The 21,486-nt window shown below is 50.6% G+C and overlaps 1 protein-coding gene across 2 annotated transcripts in view; it reads left to right on the top strand.

The window, feature by feature from the left end:
* Window positions 1-11,692: 11,692 nt before the first annotated feature.
* Window positions 11,693-21,486, top strand: part of LOC130193810 (nuclear factor of activated T-cells, cytoplasmic 1-like) — a 44,453-nt gene continuing 34,659 nt past the window's right edge. Inside the window, exons 1-4 of one of the 2 annotated variants that reach the window (XM_056414569.1) lie at window positions 11,693-12,145; window positions 13,371-14,352; window positions 14,631-14,790; window positions 19,986-20,191. In XM_056414569.1, coding sequence (XP_056270544.1) covers window positions 12,127-12,145; window positions 13,371-14,352; window positions 14,631-14,790; window positions 19,986-20,191 — 1,367 coding nt within the window. In that variant the 5' untranslated portion in view covers window positions 11,693-12,126. The other variant, XM_056414576.1, reaches the window with a different exon arrangement.

Below are 21,486 nucleotides of genomic sequence, written 5' to 3'. Positions count from 1 at the left end.
AGTGAGTGAGGAGGTCGTCCAGGTTCCCACACACAGGCCTCAGGGCCACTAGCCGCTCGATGGCCGCCACACCGTCTAGCTTCATGTTCACGGCCATGTGGAGTGAGGAGTGAGTGAGAGAGAGACTGACTCCCTGGGCTATAAGCGCTCCTCCCTCGGCCGTCGCCTAGCAACGGGCCTTCACAACAGGAAACAGAGCAGGGGATTCCGTCACAGAGGAGAAAAAAGGAGAACATTGAAACACTGACGGGAGGCAGGAAGTCTGACTGTAAGATTGTGTGTGTGGGGGGGGGGGGGGGGGTAAACAGACACAAATATAGTTATTTACGCCCAAACAGCTCTAACTGACTAACATAACATATAAAGGTTTTTTTAAGAGCAGTGACTCAATGATGACATCACCAGGTGGTCAGACGTCTGACCTCCTAACCTCAACATTTCATTTTCAAGTAGTCACATGATTCATAAAGTGTGTGTCGCACACACACACACACACACACACACACACGTGTCTTTGATCTCCACTCTGGATACTTATTCCTCTTCGTCTCCGGAGTCTTTTTTTTCTGCACCTTTTTTCTGTATTAAACAGCAGTTATGAGAGCACACGTGTGTGTGTGTGTGTGTGTGTGTGTGTGTGTGTGTGTGTGTGTGTGTGTGTGTGTGTGTGTGTGTGTGTGTGTGTGTGTGTGTGTGTGTGTGTGTGTGTGTGTGTGTGTGTGTGTGTGTGTGTGTGTGTGTGTGTGTGTGTGTGTGTGTGTGTGTGTGTGTGGAAGCTCCAACACAAAGACGTACAGTTATACGTTTTTTCATTTTCCGTTTCCCTCCGATTGGTTTTTCCAAAACAAACAGGTGATTCAGCGTTGGGGAGCGCCAGCATTTTTTGGGGTTGTTTCTGAATAACTTACAACGCTCTCCAATGTTCCTTTGGGTTTTTCTGGACGCAAATAACGGCAGGAGCTGGATTCTGAGGGCTAGAGCTGTGGAAAGAAAGGCGAGTTGAGGTCTTTTCCACCTCGTCGCGGCCAAACCACGTCATGCCGGGCCGAGCGCTCGCAAACATCTGCTGTGGCTTCGTGACGCCGAGGCGACGTGCGGGGACTGAAACTGCGTTTACGTGTTTCCTGGACACGAGACGCAAGGTCTCCGGTCCGATGACACGAGCGGCGAGTCACTCATCGCGCAAAAGAGGCTTCGCCACGAAGGACGCAGAGTAAAGTGTGCGACGCCGTCATCCTCGCCAAACAGCCCGTTAGCTAGCGGGGAAACGGCTCACGGATCAAAACCTGTGAGGCAAATATATATATATATATATTAGGGCTGTCAGCGTTAACGCGTTAATCTATGCGATTAATTTGGCCGCGTTAACGCAATAAAATATTTTAACGCAATTAACGCAACTTTGTTTACTTCCGGTGTGCCTTGAAGTTTTTACACTCCTCTGAGTATCAAACCGCGGCAGTACGGTTTAACACTGTTTCCGTTTTTAAAACAATTATTTATCCGCGAAAATAAGGAGCAGAAATCAGTTTAAACACGTGGATGAATCAGTCGGGTTTCCTCCTGCTCCTCCTTCCTCCCGTCTCCCCCTCTGATACACAGCGGAACGGAGGGGCGACGTGTCGGGTGACGCGGAAAGAACTCGTCACACGAAACCTTCACCGTGATTTGTCAATCCGTTTGTCTGTCAACATTTTGCGAAAAAAACAACCAATGAACACTCAGTAAATCACAAAGGACCTCCCACCTCACAGGTGAGGCTCTATAGCAGCCTGTCAGTCAGAGAGCAGAGAACACGGCACCAGGATAACTGAGCCTCATTGAATAGAGCTGAGATTGTTCTGGAATGTTTGATGTAGAACACGTGGGGGTGTGTCATATGCAAAAGACTTTAAAAGGTGAATTTTTTTGTGTGTGTAAAATGTATAAAATGCCCCCAGCCTCCAGAGGGTGAACGTGACATATGTGAATGTCAGTCAGTTACCAAGGCCACTGGTTCTGCTGTGTTCAGTGTTAAAGATGACAGGACCAATGGGGTCTCAGATATACTTTTTTTTTTTATTAATCTGGATGTTTCACTGAGAAACAATTTATCATCCACAATATTAAATACCTCGCTGGCACTTTATAGGTAGGAGCCTCTTTGAAAACACAGCTCTGTGTGAAGTTTGGTCTTTAAAAAGAAGAAGAAAAAAACTTTTAATCGAGATTAATGAATTTCAAAATGTGCGATTAATTAGTTACTTTTTTTTGACAGCTCTAATATATATATATATATATACACACGACCGTTCAGAAGTTTGGGCTCACCCAGACAATTTGGTGTTTTCCATGAAAACTCACACTTTTATTTATCAAATTAATTTAAAATGAATATAAAATATAGTCAAGACATTGACAAGGTTATAAATAATGATTTTTATTGTAAATATTAATATAGTTCTTCTTGTCTCTCAAAGGAAGGCCCGTTTTATAGCTTCTCTCAGCAGCATAACTGTTTTCAGCTGCGCTCACATAAAAAGGGTTTCCCAGGGTTTTCTACCCCTCCGCTAGTCTTCTAAGGCGATAACACAATGTACCATTTGAACACTGGAGATGGGCCTCTACACACCTCTGTAGAGACTTCATTAAACACAAGAGAATGGTCATTTACCACATTAACTATGGTGAGAATGGCTTTATGATTCATTAAATGTTATCTTCATTGTGTGCATTTTCTACCTGTGAGGCGAGACTACTGACTACTTGGATCCTGCTAAGTATCTTCTTTAAACTAGTTTTATCTGCTAAAGTTACTGTTGTATTTGTTGATTAAAGCTGCTAGATTGTTAGTCTGTCCTGTTTTAAGGAGTTGTTTTGGTAGAGAGGTGTGTCCTGTGTTCCGACACCTGAATCTTCACTGATTGGACGAGCGATCGTCACCTGGTTTCTATTGAGTGTCATTTGAATACCAAAAGCCAAGGGGCGGTGTCAACGTGGCTGGCTGAGTGTCTTTAAACAGATCTCCGGGCCAAGTCTGCAGTGTGCATTTTCTACCTGTGAGGCGAGACTACTGACTACTTGGATCCTGCTAAGTATCTTCTTTAAACTAGTTTTATCTGCTAAAGTTACTGTTGTATTTGTTGATTAAAGCTGCTAGATTGTTAGTCTGTCCTGTTTTAAGGAGTTGTTTTGGTAGAGAGGTGTGTCCTGTGTTCCGACACCTGAATCTTCACTGATTGAATGACGATCGTCACCTGGTTTCTATTGAGTGTCATTTGAATACCAAAAGCCAAGGGCGGTGTCAACGTGGCTGGCTGAGTGTCTTTAAAAGATCTCCCGGGGCCAAGTCTGCAGTGTGCATTTTCTACCTGTGAGGCGAGACTACTGACTACTTGGATCCTGCTAAGTATCTTCTTTAAACTAGTTTTATCTGCTAAAGTTACTGTTGTATTTGTTGATTAAAGCTGCTAGATTGTTAGTCTGTCCTGTTTTAAGGAGTTGTTTTGGTAGAGAGGTGTGTCCTGTGTTCCGACACCTGAATCTTCACTGATTGGACGACGATCGTCACCTGGTTTCTATTGAGTGTCATTTGAATACCAAAAGCCAAGGCGGTGTCAGCGTGGCTGGCTGAGTGTCTTTAAAAGATCTCCGGGCCAAGTCTGCAGTGTGCATTTTCTACCTGTGAGGCGAGACTACTGACTACTTGGATCCTGCTAAGTATCTTCTTTAAACTAGTTTTATCTGCTAAAGTTACTGTTGTATTTGTTGATTAAAGCTGCTAGATTGTTAGTCTGTCCTGTTTTAAGGAGTTGTTTTGGTAGAGAGGTGTGTCCTGTGTTCCGACACCTGAATCTTCACTGATTGGATGACGATCGTCACCTGGTTTCTATTGAGTGTCATTTGAATACCAAAAGCCAAGGGCGGTGTCAGCGGCTGGAGGTAATTGGCACTAACTTGGGCTCATAACCGGGTGGGGTTTTGGCGTCAGCTGTAGCGTCAGTGTGACTCATCGGACGAAGACTCGGAGGACAAAGACATAGGAGTCTTCCGTTGGAGTCAAGACTCGGAGGACAAAGACATAGGAGTCTTCCGTTGGAGTCAAGACTCGGAGGACAAAGACATAGGAGTCTTCCGTTGGAGTCTTTGAGGGTGGCTGAGTATTTCCCCATTTTTTGAATATGTGTGTCTTTTCCATACCTGTGCGTATCTCTACTCGTAGTTACTATAGGACTCGCTCATTCATGTACCGGAACCCCTCCTCTGTTATCCTTCCTACCCGTTCTACTCACACCCAGCACCTGGTCACAGGAGGCCTCTGGAACTGTCAGTCAGCCAACCGCAAGGCCGACTTCATCTCTGGCTTTGCTGTGGAGCAGTCGCTTGACTTCCTGGCTCTCACTGAGACCTGGATCACAGTAGACAACACGTCTACCCCGGCTGCTCTCTCCTCTGCCTTCTCCTTTAGCCACACACCCAGACCCTCTGGTCGGGGTGGAGGTACAGGTTTACTCATCTCACCCACATGGTGTTTCTGTCCCTACCCGCTTCCACTCTTTATCCCACTGACTTTTGAGTTTCATGCGGTGACCGTTACTCATCCGGTCCAACTTCACATTGTTGTTCTCTACCGTCCCCCTGGTTCTTTGGGAGATTTCTTGGACGAGCTAGACGTCCTCCTATCGAACTTCGCGGAACACGGCCCCCCGCTCATCCTTCTGGGTGACTTTAACATCCAGACAGAGAAGTCATGTGATCTCTTACTCTTATTGTCTTCCTTTAACCTCTCACTCAGTCCCTCCCCTCCTACTCACAAAGCCGGCAACCACCTTGACTACATTTTCACAAGAAACTGCTCTACCTCTAACCTCACTGTGACTCCTCTCCATGTCTCTGACCACTTCTTCATCTCTTACTCTCTCTCGCTCTCTGGTACTGACAACCCACCCATATCTACAGACTCTGCACCTGTGCGCCGCAACATTCGCACCCTCTGTCCCTCCTCTCTTGCCTCCTCTGTCCTATCTGCTCTCCCTCAACTGACTGCTTCTCACTCATGCATCCTAACTCTGCCGCAGACACTCTCCTCTCTTCCCTGTCTTCATCTCTTGATTCTCTTTGTCCTTTTAAGACACGACGGTTCGGAAATCCTCTCCGGCTCCGTGGTTGTCGGACTCGGTGCTGGCCGAGAGAGCCACCCTGCGGCGGAAAGAAAATGGCGCAAATCGAATCAAGCGGAAGACTGCTCTTCTATCAATCTCTCTCTCCTCCTTCTCTTCCTCTATCTCTGCAGCCAAAAGCTCGTTCTACCTGACCAAAATTCAGTCTTCCTTCTCTAACCCCAAAAACTCTTCTCTATCTTTTCCAACCTCCTTGATCCCCTGTCCCCTCCTCCTTCCACCCTTTTGCCGAGCCACTTTGTGGCTACTTTACAAACAAGATAGACGACATACGCTCCTCCTTTACAAATCCATCTTCTATCACCTCACCAACACTAACTTCTTCATCCCCCTCTCTTTCCTCTTTCACCCCCTTGTCTCCCAATCAAGTTCTTAGCTTGGTGACCTCCGCCCGACCGACCACCTGCGCCCTTGACCCCGTCCCGTCTCCCATTCTCCAGGCTATTGCTCCTGACCTTCTGACCTTCCTCACCCATCTTATTAACAGCTCCCTCTCAACTGGCTGTTTCCCTAACTCTCTGAAGGAGGCGAGAGTCAACCCTCTCCTGAAGAAACCCACGCTCGACCCGTCTGAAGTCAGCAACTACAGACCGGTCTCTCTTCTTCCTTTTCTCTCCAAAACTCTGGAGCGAGCTATCTTGAGCCAAGTGTCCTCCTATCTCCACAGTAACAACCTTCTTGACCCTCACCAGTCTGGATTCAAGGCCGGCCACTCGACAGAGGCGGCCCTCCTTGCTGTCTCTGAGCAGCTTCACACTGCTAGAGCAGCCTCTCTCTCCTCTGTCCTTATCCTTCTCGACCTTTCTGCAGCATTTGACACCGTGAACCACCAGATCCTGATCTCTTCTCTTCAGGACCTGGGGATCTCAGGCACTGCACTCGCTCTCTTCTCTTCCTACCTTAAAGACCGCACCTACCGGGTAACTTGGAGAGGATCTGTGTCTGATCCTTGTCCTCTCACTACTGGGGTTCCTCAAGGCTCCGTCCTGGGTCCCTCCTCTTCTCTCTGTACACAAATTCTCTCGGCTCTGTCATTCGTTCGCATGGCTTCTCCTACCATAGCTATGCTGATGACACCCAACTGATCTTCTCGTTTCCACCGTCCGAAACACGGGTGGCGGCACGAATCTCTGCCTGTCTGACTGACATCTCTCAGTGGATGTCTGCTCACCACCTGAAGATCAACCCTGACAAGACTGAGCTACTATTCCTTCCAGGAAAGGCTCCCCACCCACGACCTGACTATCACCTTCAACAGCTCTGTGTTGGCCCCTACCGGACTGCCAGGAACCTCGGGTGACACTCGACAGTCAACTCTCCTGACGGCCAACATCGCTGCGACGACGCGTTCCTGTAGGTACATGCTGCACAACATCAGGAGAATACGTCCTCTTCTTACTCAGAAGGCGGCGCAGGTTCTGGTCCAGGCTCTGGTCATTTCACGCCTCGACTACTGCAACTCCTCCTGGCTGGTCTACCTGCTAAGGCCATCCGACCCCTGCAGCTCATCCAGAATGCAGCAGCTCGACTGGTCTTCAGCCTCCCGAAATTCACCCACACCACTCCGCTCCTCCGCGCTCTCCACTGGTTACCGCGGTGGCTGCTCGCATCCGCTTCAAAACACTGGTCCTGGCGTACCGTGCTCTGAACGGATCGGGCCCGTCTACATCCGGGATATGGTCACACCGTACACCCCGGCACGTTCGCTCCGCTCGGCAACAGCCAATCGACTTGTGCCTCCTGCACCTCGAGCTAATCACTCGAAATCCAGACTGTTTGCTGTCCTGGCTCCTCAGTGGTGGAGCAGGCTCCCCACTGACATCAGGACAGCAGAAAGTCTCTACATCTTCCGTCGGAGACTGAAAACACACCTTTTCCGACTATATCTGGATTAAAACACAGATTAGCACTTCAGTGGCACTTAGATAGCACTTACTTATGGTACTTTTGTAGTTCGACTATGTTGAGGAAATGTTACTTCCTGTATTCTTGTTGTTCTTAGTTTGTACTCTAGGTTGAAATGCACTTATTGTAAGTCGCTTTGGATAAAAGCGTCTGCTAAATGACATGTAATGTAATGTAATGTAATAAAAACAGTGTTTTGAAAAATAAGTGACCCCAAGCTTTTGAACAGGAGTCTATATGTTCACATGGTAAACCTACATAAATCTTTTAGTGACTAAAAATGTTCTCACGAGGTGTTCTTGTTAAAGTGAGCCGGTTCATTGCTGCTCATCTTTGTGTCGCTGCCTTGAAACCTTATTAACGGGCGTGAGCTTCAGTTTTTGTATTAAAGAGCCATCTGTCCTCCAATGAACGTCTCCCTCTTGCTCCAGTGGTGGAGACGGGTACTGTGTCGGTACACTGTGACATCACCGTTAGGCGTGGCTACTCGAGCAAGATTGTTGAGCGCGGTAATAACACTGAAGTTGTGATGCGTATCACGTTATTTTCACAGTGGCGTCCGACGTGGCTCAGCCAATCACAATCCAGGACCGGAGCTGTACACGTTCACACAGCCACGGAGCAACGTGGGCAACGAGACGCGTGGTCTCGTGGTGGTCACGTCGTGGTCTCGTGGTGGTCACGTCGTGGTCTCGTGGTGGTCACATCGTGGTCTCGTCGTGGTCTCGTGGTGGTCTCGTGGTGGTCTCGTCGTGGTCTCGTGGTGGTCACGTCGTGGTCTCGTGGTGGTCACAGTGGTCTCGTGGTGGTCTCGTGGTCTCGTCGTGGTCTCGTGGTGGTCTCGTGGTGGTCTCGTCGTGGTCTCGTGGTGGTCTCGTGGTCTCGTGGTGGTCTCGTGGTGGTCTCGTGGTGGTCTCGTGGTGGTCTTGTCGTGGTCTCGTGGTGGTCTCGTGGTGGTCTTGTCGTGGTCTCGTGGTGGTCTCGTGGTGACTTGCCGTGGTCTCGTGGTGACTTGTCGTGGTCTCGTGGTGGTCTCGTGGTGGTCTCGTGGTCTCGTGGTGGTCTCGTGGTCTCGTGGTGGTCTCGTGGTGGTCTCGTGGTGGTCTCGTGGTGGTCTCGTGGTCTCGTGGTGGTCTCGTGGTGACTTGTCGTGGTCTCGTGGTGGTCTCGTGGTGGTCTTGTCGTGGTCTCGTGGTGGTCTCGTGGTGGTCTTGTCGTGGTCTCGTGGTGGTCGTGGTCTCGTGGTGGTCTAGTGGTGGTCTCGTGGTGGTCTCGTGGTGGTCTCGTGGTCTCGTGGTGGTCTGGTGGTGGTCTCGTGGTCTCGTGGTGGTCTCGTGGTGGTCTGGTGGTGGTCTCGTGGTCTGGTGGTGGTCTCGTGGTGGTCTTGTCGTGGTCTCGTGGTGGTCTTGTCGTGGTCTTGTGGTGACTTGTCGTGGTCTCGTGGTGGTCTTGTCGTGGTCTCGTGGTGGTCTCGTGGTGGTCTTGTCGTGGTCTCGTGGTGACTTGTCGTGGTCTCGTGGTGGTCTTGTCGTGGTCTCGTGGTGGTCTCGTGGTAGTCTTGTCGTGGTCTCGTGGTGGTCTCGTGGTGGTCTTGTCGTGGTCTCGTGGTGACTTGCCGTGGTCTCGTGGTGGTCTTGTCGTGGTCTCGTGGTGGTCTCGTGGTGGTCTTGTCGTGGTCTCGTGGTGGTCTCGTGGTGACTTGCCGTGGTCTCGTGGTGGTCTTGTGGTGGTCTCGTGGTGGTCTCGTCGTGGTCTCGTGGTGACTTGCCGTGGTCTCGTGGTGGTCTCGTCGTGACTTGTCGTGGTCTCGTGGTGGTCTTGTCGTGGTCTCGTGGTGACTTGTCGTGGTCTCGTGGTGACTTGTCGTGGTCTCGTGGTGGTCTCGTGGTGACTTGTCGTGGTCTCGTGGTGGTCTCGTGGTGACTTGTCGTGGTCTCGTGGTGGTCTCGTGGTGGTCTTGTCGTGGTCTCGTGGTGGTCTCGTGGTGGTCTCGTGGTGACTTGTCGTGGTCTTGTCGTGGTCTCGTGGTGGTCTTGTCGTGGTCTCGTGGTGGTATCGTGGTGGTCTTGTCGTGGTCTCGTGGTGGTCTCGTGGTGGTCTCATGGTGGTCTTGTCGTGGTCTCGTGGTGACTTGTCGTGGTCTCGTGGTGGTCTCGTGGTGGTCTCGTGGTGACTTGTCGTGGTCTCGTGGTGGTCTCGTCGTGGTCTCGTGGTGGTCTCGTGGTGGTCTCGTGGTGACTTGTCGTGGTCTCGTGGTGGTCTTGTCGTGGTCTCGTGGTGGTCTTGTCGTGGTCTCGTGGTGGTCTTGTCGTGGTCTCGTGGTGGTCTCGTGGTGGTCTCGTCGTGGTCTCGTCGTGGTCTCGTGGTGACTTGTCGTGGTCTCGTGGTGGTCTTGTCGTGGTCTCGTGGTGACTTGTCGTGGTCTCGTGGTGGTCTTGTCGTGGTCTCGTGGTGACTTGTCGTGGTCTCATGGTGACTCGTCGTGGTCTCGTGGTGGTCTCGTCGTGGTCTCGTGGTGACTTGTCGTGGTCTCATGGTGACTTGTTGTGGTCTCGTGGTGGTCTCGTGGTGGTCTCGTGGTCTCGTGGTGACTTGTCGTGGTCTCGTGGTGGTCTTGTCGTGGTCTCGTGGTGGTCTTGTCGTGGTCTCGTGGTGGTCTCGTGGTGGTCTTGTCGTGGTCTCGTGGTGACTTGTCGTGGTCTCGTGGTGGTCTTGTCGTGGTCTCGTGGTGGTCTCGTCGTGGTCTCGTGGTGGTCTCGTGGTGGTCTCGTGGTGGTCTCGTCGTGGTCTCGTCGTGGTCTCGTGGTGACTTGTCGTGGTCTCGTGGTGACTTGTCGTGGTCTCGTGGTGGTCTTGTCGTGGTCTCGTGGTGACTTGTCGTGGTCTCGTGGTGGTCTCGTCGTGGTCTCGTGGTGACTTGTCGTGGTCTCGTGGTGGTCTCGTCGTGGTCTCGTGGTGGTCTTGTCGTGGTCTCGTGGTGGTCTCGTCGTGGTCTCGTGGTGGTCTCGTCGTGGTCTCGTGGTGACTTGTCGTGGTCTCGTGGTGGTCTCGTCGTGGTCTCGTGGTGACTTGTCGTGGTCTCGTGGTGGTCTTGTCGTGGTCTTGTGGTCTCGTGGTGGTCTTGTCGTGGTCTCGTGGTGGTCTTGTCGTGGTCTCGTGGTGGTCTCGTCGTGGTCTCGTGGTGACTTGTCGTGGTCTCGTGGTGACTTGTCATGGTCTCGTGGTGGTCTTGTCGTGGTCTCGTGGTGGTCTCGTGGTCTCGTGGTGACTTGTCGTGGTCTCGTGGTGGTCTTGTCGTGGTCTTGTCGTGGTCTTGTCGTGGTCTCGTGGTGGTCTTGTCGTGGTCTTGTCGTGGTCTCGTGGTGGTCTTGTCGTGGTCTCGTGGTCTCGTGGTGGTCTCGTCGTGGTCTCGTCGTGGTCTCGTGGTGACTCGTGGTGGTCTCGTGGTGGTCTCGTGGTGGTCTCGTCGTGGTCTTGTGGTGGTCTCGTGGTGGTCTTGCCGTGGTCTCGTGGTGGTCTCGTGGTGGTCTCGTGGTGGTCTTGCCGTGGTCTCGTGGTGGTCTCGTGGTGGTCTCGTGGTGACTTGCCGTGGTCTCGTGGTGGTCTCGTGGTGACTTGCCGTGGTCTCGTCGTGGTCTCGTGGTGGTCTCGTGGTGGTCTCGTCGTGGTCTCGTCGTGGTCTTGTCGTGGTCTCGTGGTGGTGGCGGTCTCGTGGTGGTCCCTCCGAGGGCCTCCACGTGACCGCGAGCTCCGGACCCGACGAAGATAGCGAGAGGCCGAGCGCGTCCGAGAGAGAGAGCGGCCGACGGAAAAACGTTTAGAAGATTCCCAGTTCACCGTGTCAAATCACCGGGTATACGCGCCGCTTGATTTTTATATAACACTTCCATGAAAGTATGGATAATGATGTGTTGTGAGGACGGCCTGCGCAGCAGGAGGAAGAGGAGAGCCTCCGCAGTCAGGAGGAAGAGGAGAGCCTCCGCAGCAGCAGCTCCAGACACACAGAACATCTGAAGGGGGCGGCGGGCTTCATGTGTTACGGAGCAGCTTCCAGAGCAGCTTTCACCTGCAGTCTGTTGCAATGTGAAGAAGAGGAGGAAACAGCGCCCTTCAACGTCACGTCCATCTGCTGTATCAGGGTGGACAGTGAACATGCTCGTTGGGACTACACACACATCTCTAGATTCAGGAGCAGCGTGTTGATGAAGACAGAGGGGCTGATAGTCTGAGTTTCTTTTTTAAGCATCCGTCACCAACACATCATGTCGTTTTATGCATGATGGTACTTTTAGGAAACTGTTCCCCCCCCCCTCCTCCTCCTCCTCCTCCTCCTCCTCTCATACTCTGCTGTCTCGGATGTTTGTTCCAACTACTGGAGGTTGGCCTCCCTCTCTCCCGCGCAGAGCCTTATTTGACTCCTCTCGGAGAAGCTCCGGGTCTCCGCTGCCAGCTTCGCTTAATTGGTCTCCTCCGCCTCTGTTAGAGAAAAAAAGAAAAGAAAAGAAAAGAGAACTCCAGAGGATCCCTCCGCTGGACCCGTCTGGAGGTCGGGCGTGTAGAGAGTGCGTCAGAGCGCGAGGGGAGGGGAGGGGAGGGGAGGGGGGGGGGCGGTGCGCGGCGCCGCCAGCCAGCCGGCGGAGGTGATCCCCAAGTTTAAAAAGCGCAGCAGTCTGTGCGCGCCGGAGCGAGCAGCAGAGCCCGGGTCCCCCCGACGAGCCGCGGGAATATATCCTCCCAGAGGACGCGCATCGGCCGCTCCGCTGTTTGAATCCTTTGACGTCTCTTTGAGGATTCTTTATTTTTTTTCTTCATTTTGGACGCGACTTTTTTTTCTTTATTTTTTTAACATTTTGTATATCGCGACTTTTTTAAAAGTAGTTACAGCCTCTTTTTCTTATTTTAGTTTAGCTTCTGTCCACTTGTACTTCCTGTTGGCCGCGGGGGGAGAGGGTCCCGAGCAGCAGCTGTGGACTACATCGAGAGTCCGCTCCATGGACCCGGCACCGCTCCCAGCTGCGCGCGCCCTGTGATCCGCGACGTTTCTCTCTGCGCCGACTCCAACATGAAATCCGCCGAGGAGGGTGAGTGGGACTTTACTTAGTCCAGCAGCCTTTTCCTTTTTATTTTCTATCGTTATCCCGGTGCAGCAAAGCAAAGTTAACGTGCCATTTATGAAACTTCTCCTCATCGTGCGACACTTTACGGCCGGATGCGACCCTCTGGATGAGGTGTTGGCTGAGGGTCTCCAGCGGTGACGAGATCCAGTACGCGCCGCTCCCTGTGGTTTGGGTCAAGGTGGGCGTGGCTCCACTCATGACTAATAGGTGCTCCCAAAAATAGTCAGAAATAACTTTTTTTTAAACCCTGCGCTTGACGACCCGCATGGCATTGTGGGTAAAGTCGCCCCCACCCCCCTCTACCCCCCCTCTCTATGCTACCTGTTATGCTCATCAACACAGCTATTTCTAATGAAAGTAAACGAACCTCTCGGCGCGCCTGTCACACACTGGCACCGCGCGACTCCTCGCCGCACGCGTTTTAATGCCGCTCGCTCGGTGCCGCCGCCCGCCGCTGATGTCATCGTCTTCACCGCGCGGGGCCCCTAATTCTCCTTAATTCACTGCAGACAGGAGCTGCGGTGACTGCAGGCTGTCTGTCTGCAGCAGACGTCTCCATCCGCATCAGCGCGCTCCCGCTGTGGTCGCGCTCAGCGCAACCAAAGCTCCCGGTTCCCATGTCGGACCCCCCCCCCCCATCCTTCTGCCCCCCTGGTTATGACCTCAGCCTTCGCCACAGACAGGCTGAGTTTCATGTGACCCAACGGACCCCCCCCCCCCCTACACACACCCACCCCGCTGGGCACACCTTTACAGGGGCACATAAAGTAATCATCATGCCCCTCGTTGGTGCTTGGTGACCACTAACTGGCCAACGAGCGCATTAAGTGTTGTGTTTTCACTTTTCGGCAGCATGTGGTAGAAATCTGGCAACGTGGAGAAAAACAAACACCTGGTTTGTCCTTTGGTTTATTTTTAGCCGGGGGTTATTTTTGGCACTTTTTTTATTGTGGCTCCCACTTTTTTCCTAATCGGAGCCTCTCAGAGTTGTTTTTGCGGCGCTGGCCTTCGTGCGTTTTCGGATCCCCGGTAGAGTTTGAACTCGCATGCAGAATTGGGGTGAAATCTGGCGACCATCATGCCATCGTGGCGGCCCCGGAGCCCCCCGGCTCCGCAGCAGCTCTCACGGGACTCAGGGGAGTGAGGGTGTGTTTGGTTGTCATGGTGACAGAGTGTGTTTGTCTTCCAGAGGCTTACGGCTACACGCCGAACGTCAGTCTGTCCCTCCCGCTGGGCGGCCCGTGTCTTCCCTCCCAGTACCACGGCCTCCAGTCCGGCCGGGCCGACATGAGGGCGTCGGGCTACTACTCGTCGCCCCGCCCCAACGGAGGAGCGCCCGCCCTGGACAGCCCTCGCATCGAGATCACCGCCTACGGCCAGTTTCCCGAGGACGAGGTGGAGCCGAGCGACCCGCCCGTCGCCCGGCGGGTCAACTCCGTGGTGACGCTGACGCTGCCCTGCGCCGACGGCTACCGCGACCCCAGCTGCCTGAGCCCGGCGAGCAGCGTCTCGTCTCGCAGCGGCCACTCCGACGCCTCCTCCTACGAATCCAGCTTCTCCTACAACTACGACACCTCGCCCCAGAACTCCCCGTGGCAGTCGCCCTCGGTGTCGCCCAAGGGCTCCGTGCTCACCCTGCCGGGCGGCGGAGGATCCCCACGCCACTCCCCCTCCGCCTCGCCGCGCGCCAGCGTGACGGACGACAGCTGGCTGGGCCAGCGCGGCTCCAGGCCCAACTCGCCGTGCGGCGCCAAGAGGAAGTACAGCTTCAACGGCAGCAGGGCACCGCACAAGCACTACCCGTACTCGCCCAACGTCTCCCCCGGACCGTCCCCGCAGACCTCCCCTCGCCTCAGCCTCACCGAGGAGAGCTGGCTGCCCAACACCAACCAGTACACCAACTCGGCCATCCTGGCGGCCATCAACGCGCTGACCACCGAGGTGGACCTGGCGGAGGGAATCCCCATCAAGGCCCGTAAAACCAGCATGGAGCACAGCCCCGCGGTCAGCCTGAAGGTGGAGCCGGGAGGCGAGGACCCGAGTCCGGGAGAGCTCAGCCAGGACGAGCACCCCTCCGCCCGCCTGCCGCTGAAGAAGGAGGTCTACTGCGGCGGCTTCCTGGATGTGCCGCAGCAGCCGTACTCCTGGTCCAAGCCAAAGCAGTACATCAGGTGGGCAAGAGGCTTGAGCTGCATGTGAGGATTGTGACCCAGATCAAGTGCTGCCGATTTAATAAAGTTTTTAATTAAAACTGTTTCACAAACTTTAAGAAAATGATAAGAAGGGTTCTTCATACATAGACTGAACGTATAAGTTTGAACATAACCCGGCTTCTCACGAGCGCCTGGTCACCACAGTGCTCACATTCTTCTACCTTGATGATCTCGTGGTCATCACAATAAGCCCCGCCCCCTAACTTGTCTTGTCGCCCCCCCCCCTCCCCCGGCAGCTCATCCCTGCCGGCTCTCGACTGGCAGCTGGCGTCCAGCTCGGGGCCGTACAGCCTGCAGATCGACGTGCAGCCCAAGTCCCACCACCGAGCCCACTACGAGACGGAGGGCAGCAGGGGGGCCGTGAAGGCCCTGGGGGGGGGGCACCCGGTCGTTCAGGTCAGTGCTTCTTAAATTATTCTGATTTGGGATGTCTTCTCCTCGCAGGAATGATCCAGTATTTCACAAGAAAAAAATAGAGAAAAAAAACCCAACAAAAATACCTATAAAAGAAAAGAAAAAAATGTCACATTCGTCATCTCGTTTTATATCATGACCCCCTGAGGTGCCCGAACCCTATGTTGAGAAACCAGTGGACTAGACTTTGGTTTCCTGTGATGATGAGAGCAACACACGGTGCAGCCATTAGACCTATTTTCACTCCGGCTCCTTTACCTCATCACTTCTCGACACTCTCCTCCCCCCCTCCCATTTGTTAAATATCTTTTTTTGGTATAGCCCTCCTGTTAAAATACATCGTGTGTTCCTGTCCTGTTATTCGAAGATGGCACATTTCTGAATGGAATACCAGAGGTATGCTCTGAGCAGACCGGTCCACTCCGTCCGGTCCAGACGATGGTGACTCAGACTTTTCCATTGCGTCCGTCCAGCGCCGCGCAGACAGATACAAAGTGATGTAGCATGGCCGGTAAGAGCTTCGTCATGTGCTTTTCAACCGCAGGCGCTCTGGTGGTCGAGTCTCAAGGAGAAGAAAATGTGGACAACTGCAGATATGTTTTAGTTTTAAACCCATCTGGTCCCCCGAGCGTCGCTCCACGCGGCTGACCTCAGCAGTAAATAAAAAGGAGCCGGGCAAAGTGAGCCGGGCTGTCACTCTAATTAATACCGTTTATATTTTATTAAAACATTACAACGCGTCTACACGTTGACCAGACGTTCGTCACATAATGGCCAGAGTTTCCTGCCTTTTCACTTTTAATAAAAATACCTTTTTTTTTTAAAGCATGTGCAGCCGTTAGCTAACAACGCCCCTTTAGTTTGAAGGGGGGAATGCTAACGCTGCGCCGCAGCCAAACAGCCGTCTCCTAGTTCTATACTTCATACCAACTAAGAGCAGATGATGAGAGGCTAAAGAAAGTGAGAGATTTAACTAAATTTACCGTTTTACTCGAAGTCGACCAAGAGAGATAAAGCTAGCGACTACTAGCGACACGGCGGCGCGTTTAGCAGCTAACGAGACGGATATCCCTCAGGAGCTATTCTCCATGTGGCCACTGTTTTATATAATATGTGTTTAGCTTGTTACGCTTCCACCACAACGCGTATGATCAGTCCGCCGACAATTACGAGGACACGTATTGATTCCTTACGGTTTGAATTTTAAAACCGTTTATAATTTCACTTTTAACATTGTGAATTGAAACAAGGTTTCTTAAAAAAAAACAGTGAAGTATAATATGTTCGTAAACCATTTAAAATATGTCAACAATGATCAGCCCTTGGCTTAAAAATATTATCTGTTTTCTCGTGCATCTTTGCAGATTAATACTTACTTGTCATGTGCCTCTTCTTGACCTTCATCAAATTTAGATTTCCAAATTTCATTAATGAAAATCATGTGACGAGAAAAGCGTTACAGGATGAATTGCCCGTTTCACTGTCTCTCAAACACCACATTTATATAAATATATATATATATATATATATATTTTGTTTTTTAAAGGATCCCTTAAATGTGTTATTGATGACTTGTGACACACGTGCAGGACGCTTCAGGAAGATCTTACAAAAAACATCGACGGTCGTATACGTGCTAATCTTTAGTATGCGGATGTGGAATATGACGGTGGGAAGCCGACGCGCTGCAGCTGCAGCCGCACATCTGCACATCTGCACGGCCGTGTTGGTCCAAGGGAAGGTGCTAATGATTTAATGACAGGGGGCCTGGGTTCACCCCGGCTGAAAAACAAAGTGTGTGTTCTCCTCTAAAACCCAAACCCAAACCTCCCCCCCCCACCCCCTTTACTTTACTGCCAGCTACCGAGCCCAACCACACAGACTTCCCTTTGTTTGGGAAAGTTCCCCCGTGTGTGTGTGTGTGTGTGTGCGGCTGACATCATCGCGCTCTGCGTCCCGCGGAGGCGGCAGCAGCATACTCCAAACCACACACGTTTCTGGCAGGATGGAGATGTCGGAGGGAGCCCGCCGGACGAGGCTTCCTGATTACATGGTGCACACGGCGCTGCCTGCGAGCCGCCGCTGGCTGACGAAAGCCGCTCCCGACTCAAAAGCCCGCCTCGAGTTTATTCTGGAGGCTCCTGTTTCTGTGTGGTGCACTTTCTTCTTCTTCTTTTTCCCCCCTCCTCCTTCATCCCAGCATCCAGCACGACTATTTTCTGTTCTTTCTCAACGCCGCCGCCGTCGCTGCTTCCCCTCAACCACACCCGCGGCGGGCTGAAGTTCTGCCCCTCTCTGAAGTGCTGTGAGCAGTCCCCACCGCAGTGAATGCTCCGACCTTCATGCTGCACTGTGGTGGAGGGGAAGCACCCCATGTCCCCCCCCCCCACCCCCGCTTTTATGATCAGCCCTCGGCTTAAAAAGATTATCTGTTTTCTCGTGCATTTTTGCAGATTAATAGTTACTTGTCATGTGCCTTTATCAGATTTTGATTTCCAAGTGTCATTAATGAAAATCATGTGAATAGAAAAGCGTTACAGGATGAATTGCCCGTGGCACTGTCTCTCAAACACCACATTTATTTATTTTTATATATATATATATATATATATATATTTATATATAAATATATATGTATTTATTTATATATGAATATATGTTTATATATATTTATTTATATATATGTTTATTTCTATATATATATATATGTATATTTATAATTGTATATATATATATGTATATTTATTTTATGTATATATATGTATGTGTATATTTATTTATATTTATATATGTGTATATTTATTTATATATATATATATTTATATATTTATATATATTTATATATGTATATATATTTATATATATGTATATTTATATGTATATATTTATATCTATATATATATATTTATTTATATGTATATATTTATATGTATATATATATATACAGGACTGTCTCAGAAAATTCGAATATTGTGATGAAGTTCTTTATTTTCTGTAATGCAATTAAAAAAACAAAAATGTCATGCATTCTGGATTCATTACAAATCAACTGAAATATTGCAAGCCTTTTATTCTTTTAATATTGCTGATTATGGCTTACAGCTTAAGAAAACTCAAATATCCTATCTCTAAATATTAGAATATCATGAAAAAGTATACTAGTAGGGTATTAAACAAATCACTTGAATTGTCTAATTAACTCGAAACACCTGCAAGGGTTTCCTGAGCCTTGACAAACACTCAGCTGTTATAAATCTTTTTTTTTACTTGGTCTGAGGAAATATTAAAATTTTATGAGATAGGATTTTAGAGTTTTCTTCAGCTGTAAGCCATAATCAGCAATATTAAAAGAATAAAAGGCTTGCAATATTTCAGTTGATTTGTAATGAATCCAGAATGCATGACATTTTTGTTTTTTTAATTGCATTACAGAAAATAAAGAACTTTATCACAATATTCTAATTTTCTGAGACAGTCCTGTATATTTATATATGTGTGTGTATATATATATATATATATGTGTGTGTGTTATCATCCTTCTAAAGCTAGGAGGGTCTCTGATAGGGAGCCCCGGCCGCCCCTCTCTCCTCCTCTCTGGAGCCTTGAGCAGTGGTCTCAGCATTCCTCTTGCGGGTGATAATGTGAAGTAGGGAGTGAAGTTCGGCTTCGGCCAACGTCAAGCTGCCGGGAGGCTTCACATGAATCGGAATCGGGTGGATTTTAATTCAGTCGACAAATCACAACCAGTGTCTGCTGCAGCTGCTTCAGGACCAACAGGACTCAGGCCTAATGTCTCCATGCCGACGTGGACGCAGACCCGCAGCCAAAATCATCCACAGGATGTTAATCGACTACTGATAATAATTCAAAGCGGATAATCGTCAATCTGTTTGTAATCACTGTTTTGATAGTGACCTCGTGAGCGGGCTTCCTCGCTCCATCACTCCACTTCCTGCTGCCTAAATAAACAGCATTGCTGGGCAGCGACCCATTTCCTTACACAAATACACAGGGCTCCTAACCCCGACTGGGCTCCGGCTCCTGCTCCGGCTCCTCCTCCTCCTCCTCCTCCTCCTCCTGCCGGGCTGAGCCTCCCTCTCTTAGATTATTTATATCGCTACAGCATCAAATACAGTCATTAAGTTTATTTCTCAGTAATTATTGCATGGATTGAACATGAACTTCTTATAGATCGAACAATAACATATATTAGTTTATCCTCTTCATGGACTCACTGGGAATAAAAACAAACCTTTTGATCCCCAACAACAAACCAAAAATACAGAATTACGTTTTTGTATTCATTATTTCAATATTATTCCTTACATCTTTATTCCGGTCTTTATAATGGATTAGACTAAAAACTACACTATTTGTGTAGAAGTGGTTGATGGTGTGTTGGGTCGTCACATTTCATCTCTGATTCAAAATATACATCTTTATTGATTTTAATGACAGATTAATTGACACAATAAACTCCTCCACTGCAACTTTAACCCCTATAATCTGAACATTCAATGCATTTTATTATTTACTCCGCCGTGTGTTTCCCCTGACGTCAACGCGCCGTGTGCTCCGCTCTCCTTCCCGTCACGTACGCCGCTCTCTCTCGGCGGCCCGGCGGTCGCCGCTCCGCTCGGGTTTCCGCCTGTGGCTCTGGGCGTCGTGCCGGCGCCCTGCAGTGCGGATGTCTGAGGTCACGGCGGCGGGAGGCCTCCCCGTCAAGCAACACCTACGGAGCTCTGGCAGTGCTCAGGGAGCTCCGGGTCTTATTTTGACTGATACAAATCAGAGCGGCGGAGATTTCCTCGCCCCCCCCCGATTGGCCCGCGGCTCGTTGAGACTGACGCCGCGTAGACGTCTCTGAAACACGAGCTTCAGCCTCGTCTACAATCACAACACCGCTCGCCGTGGGCGGCGGCGACTGCCCCCGAGGTTCCGCTTCTGTCGGGCCGGCATGTCGGCGAGCCTGACAGTAACTGATGGAGGAAGTTGTCACAGGCCGTTGATGCAACGGGTGATTACGAGCTCCTAAATGGGGGCTTTGTTTAAGAACCCACCCCACTGAGGTGCTGACCTCTGGAAGACCCTCGCCTTCCCTCTCGGCATGCCAGTGGTGTTTTCTGTGTGTTATTTTTGGCTTCACCGCAACTGCGTCGTTCCTTTTCTCTTCCCAGCTCCACGGCTACGTGGAGAGCGAGCCTCTGACCCTGCAGCTGTTCATCGGCACGGCCGACGACCGGCTGCTGAGGCCTCACGCCTTCTACCAGGTCCACCGCATCACCGGCAAGACGGTGTCCACGCCGAGCCACGAGGCGCTGCACAACAACAACACCAAGATCCTGGAGATCCCTCTGCTGCCAGAGAACAACATGCGGGCCGTGTGAGTATGCAGACAGGCGTCGGCCGGAGGTCTGGACTGGCATAGATGGGGAGGGGGGGGGGGGGTAATTAAACTCTTGTGCAGCTGGAGTTATTTGCTGGAGTTATTTCTAATACTTGTTTTGGACTTCATTTCTACAGTTTGTTCAACTATTGATGTTTTCTTGACTAACCTTGAAAGTCTTAAATGACTTCAAGACTCGAGTCATTTGAGACCAGTCCAAGTCGGGATCGGTCCAGACCAGCTGGCGGCCCCCGGTTCTGAAGAGTGAAGAAGTCATTGTAGACCTGTCTTAAAGCTGCATTCTCTCTGCTGACCACCAGGGGGCGACTCCTCTGGTTGTATAGCAGTCGCTGCGTTATGTCTTGAACCTACATTCTTTCTGCTGGTCACCAGGGTACGACTCTTCTGGTTGTATAGAAGTCTATGCTTCATGTCTTAAACCTGCAATATCTCTACTGGCCACCAGGGGGTGACTCTTCTGGTTGTATAGAAGTCTAGGCTTCATGTCTTAAACCTGCAATATATCTACTCTCCACCAGGGGGGGCTTTTCTGGTTGTATAGAAGTCTATGCTTCATCTGTTAAAGCTGCATTCTCTCTCCTGACCACCAGGGGGCGACTCCTCTGGTTGTATAGAAGTCTATGCTTCATGTGTTAAACCTGCAATCTCTCTACTGATTACCAGTAGAGAGATTGCAGGTTGTATCAAAGTCTCCTCTGGTTGTATAGAAGTCTATATAGTGACTCTACTTCGCTTGATGTATTCCCTCAGTAAACACTGTAATCATGAGTTTATGTCTCAATCTCTAGTTTCAAGTCTTCTTCTATACAGCATGATGTTCATTCTTAATCATTTCTGTCCATCGAACTGTGACCGTTATGATGCGTTGAGAGCGTTTCATGATATCACCAGATCTCTCAACACATTCTTCTAAAGCCATAACTCTGTCCACACAGACTGCCTCCCCTTGAGGCTGGACTCAAAGGCACAGTGTGTAGGCTGTGGGTGGCGTCTAGTTGTGTGGCTGCAGATTGCACCTGAACACCCCTCGCTCACTCCTCCTTTCTTCGAGAATAAGAGGGGCAGCGTTACTCGGAGGGCCTCCTGGGGCCTCTCCAGAGCCACTGTTGGGTTTGTCCCTTCTGGGCTCCTGTAGAAACATGAAGGTGAAGAGGACCCGTCGCTCTCCATGTGTAGATACAACCATTCTGAGCAAAAGAAAACACTAGAGACCCTGACACTAGAGACCCTGACACTAGAGACCATGACACTAGAGACCATGACATTAGAGA

This window comes from Pseudoliparis swirei, chromosome 1 (assembly GCF_029220125.1).
Source record: "Pseudoliparis swirei isolate HS2019 ecotype Mariana Trench chromosome 1, NWPU_hadal_v1, whole genome shotgun sequence".
Taxonomy (NCBI): Eukaryota; Metazoa; Chordata; class Actinopteri; order Perciformes; family Liparidae; genus Pseudoliparis; species Pseudoliparis swirei.
This window is presented reverse-complemented; position numbering and strand designations above follow the sequence as displayed.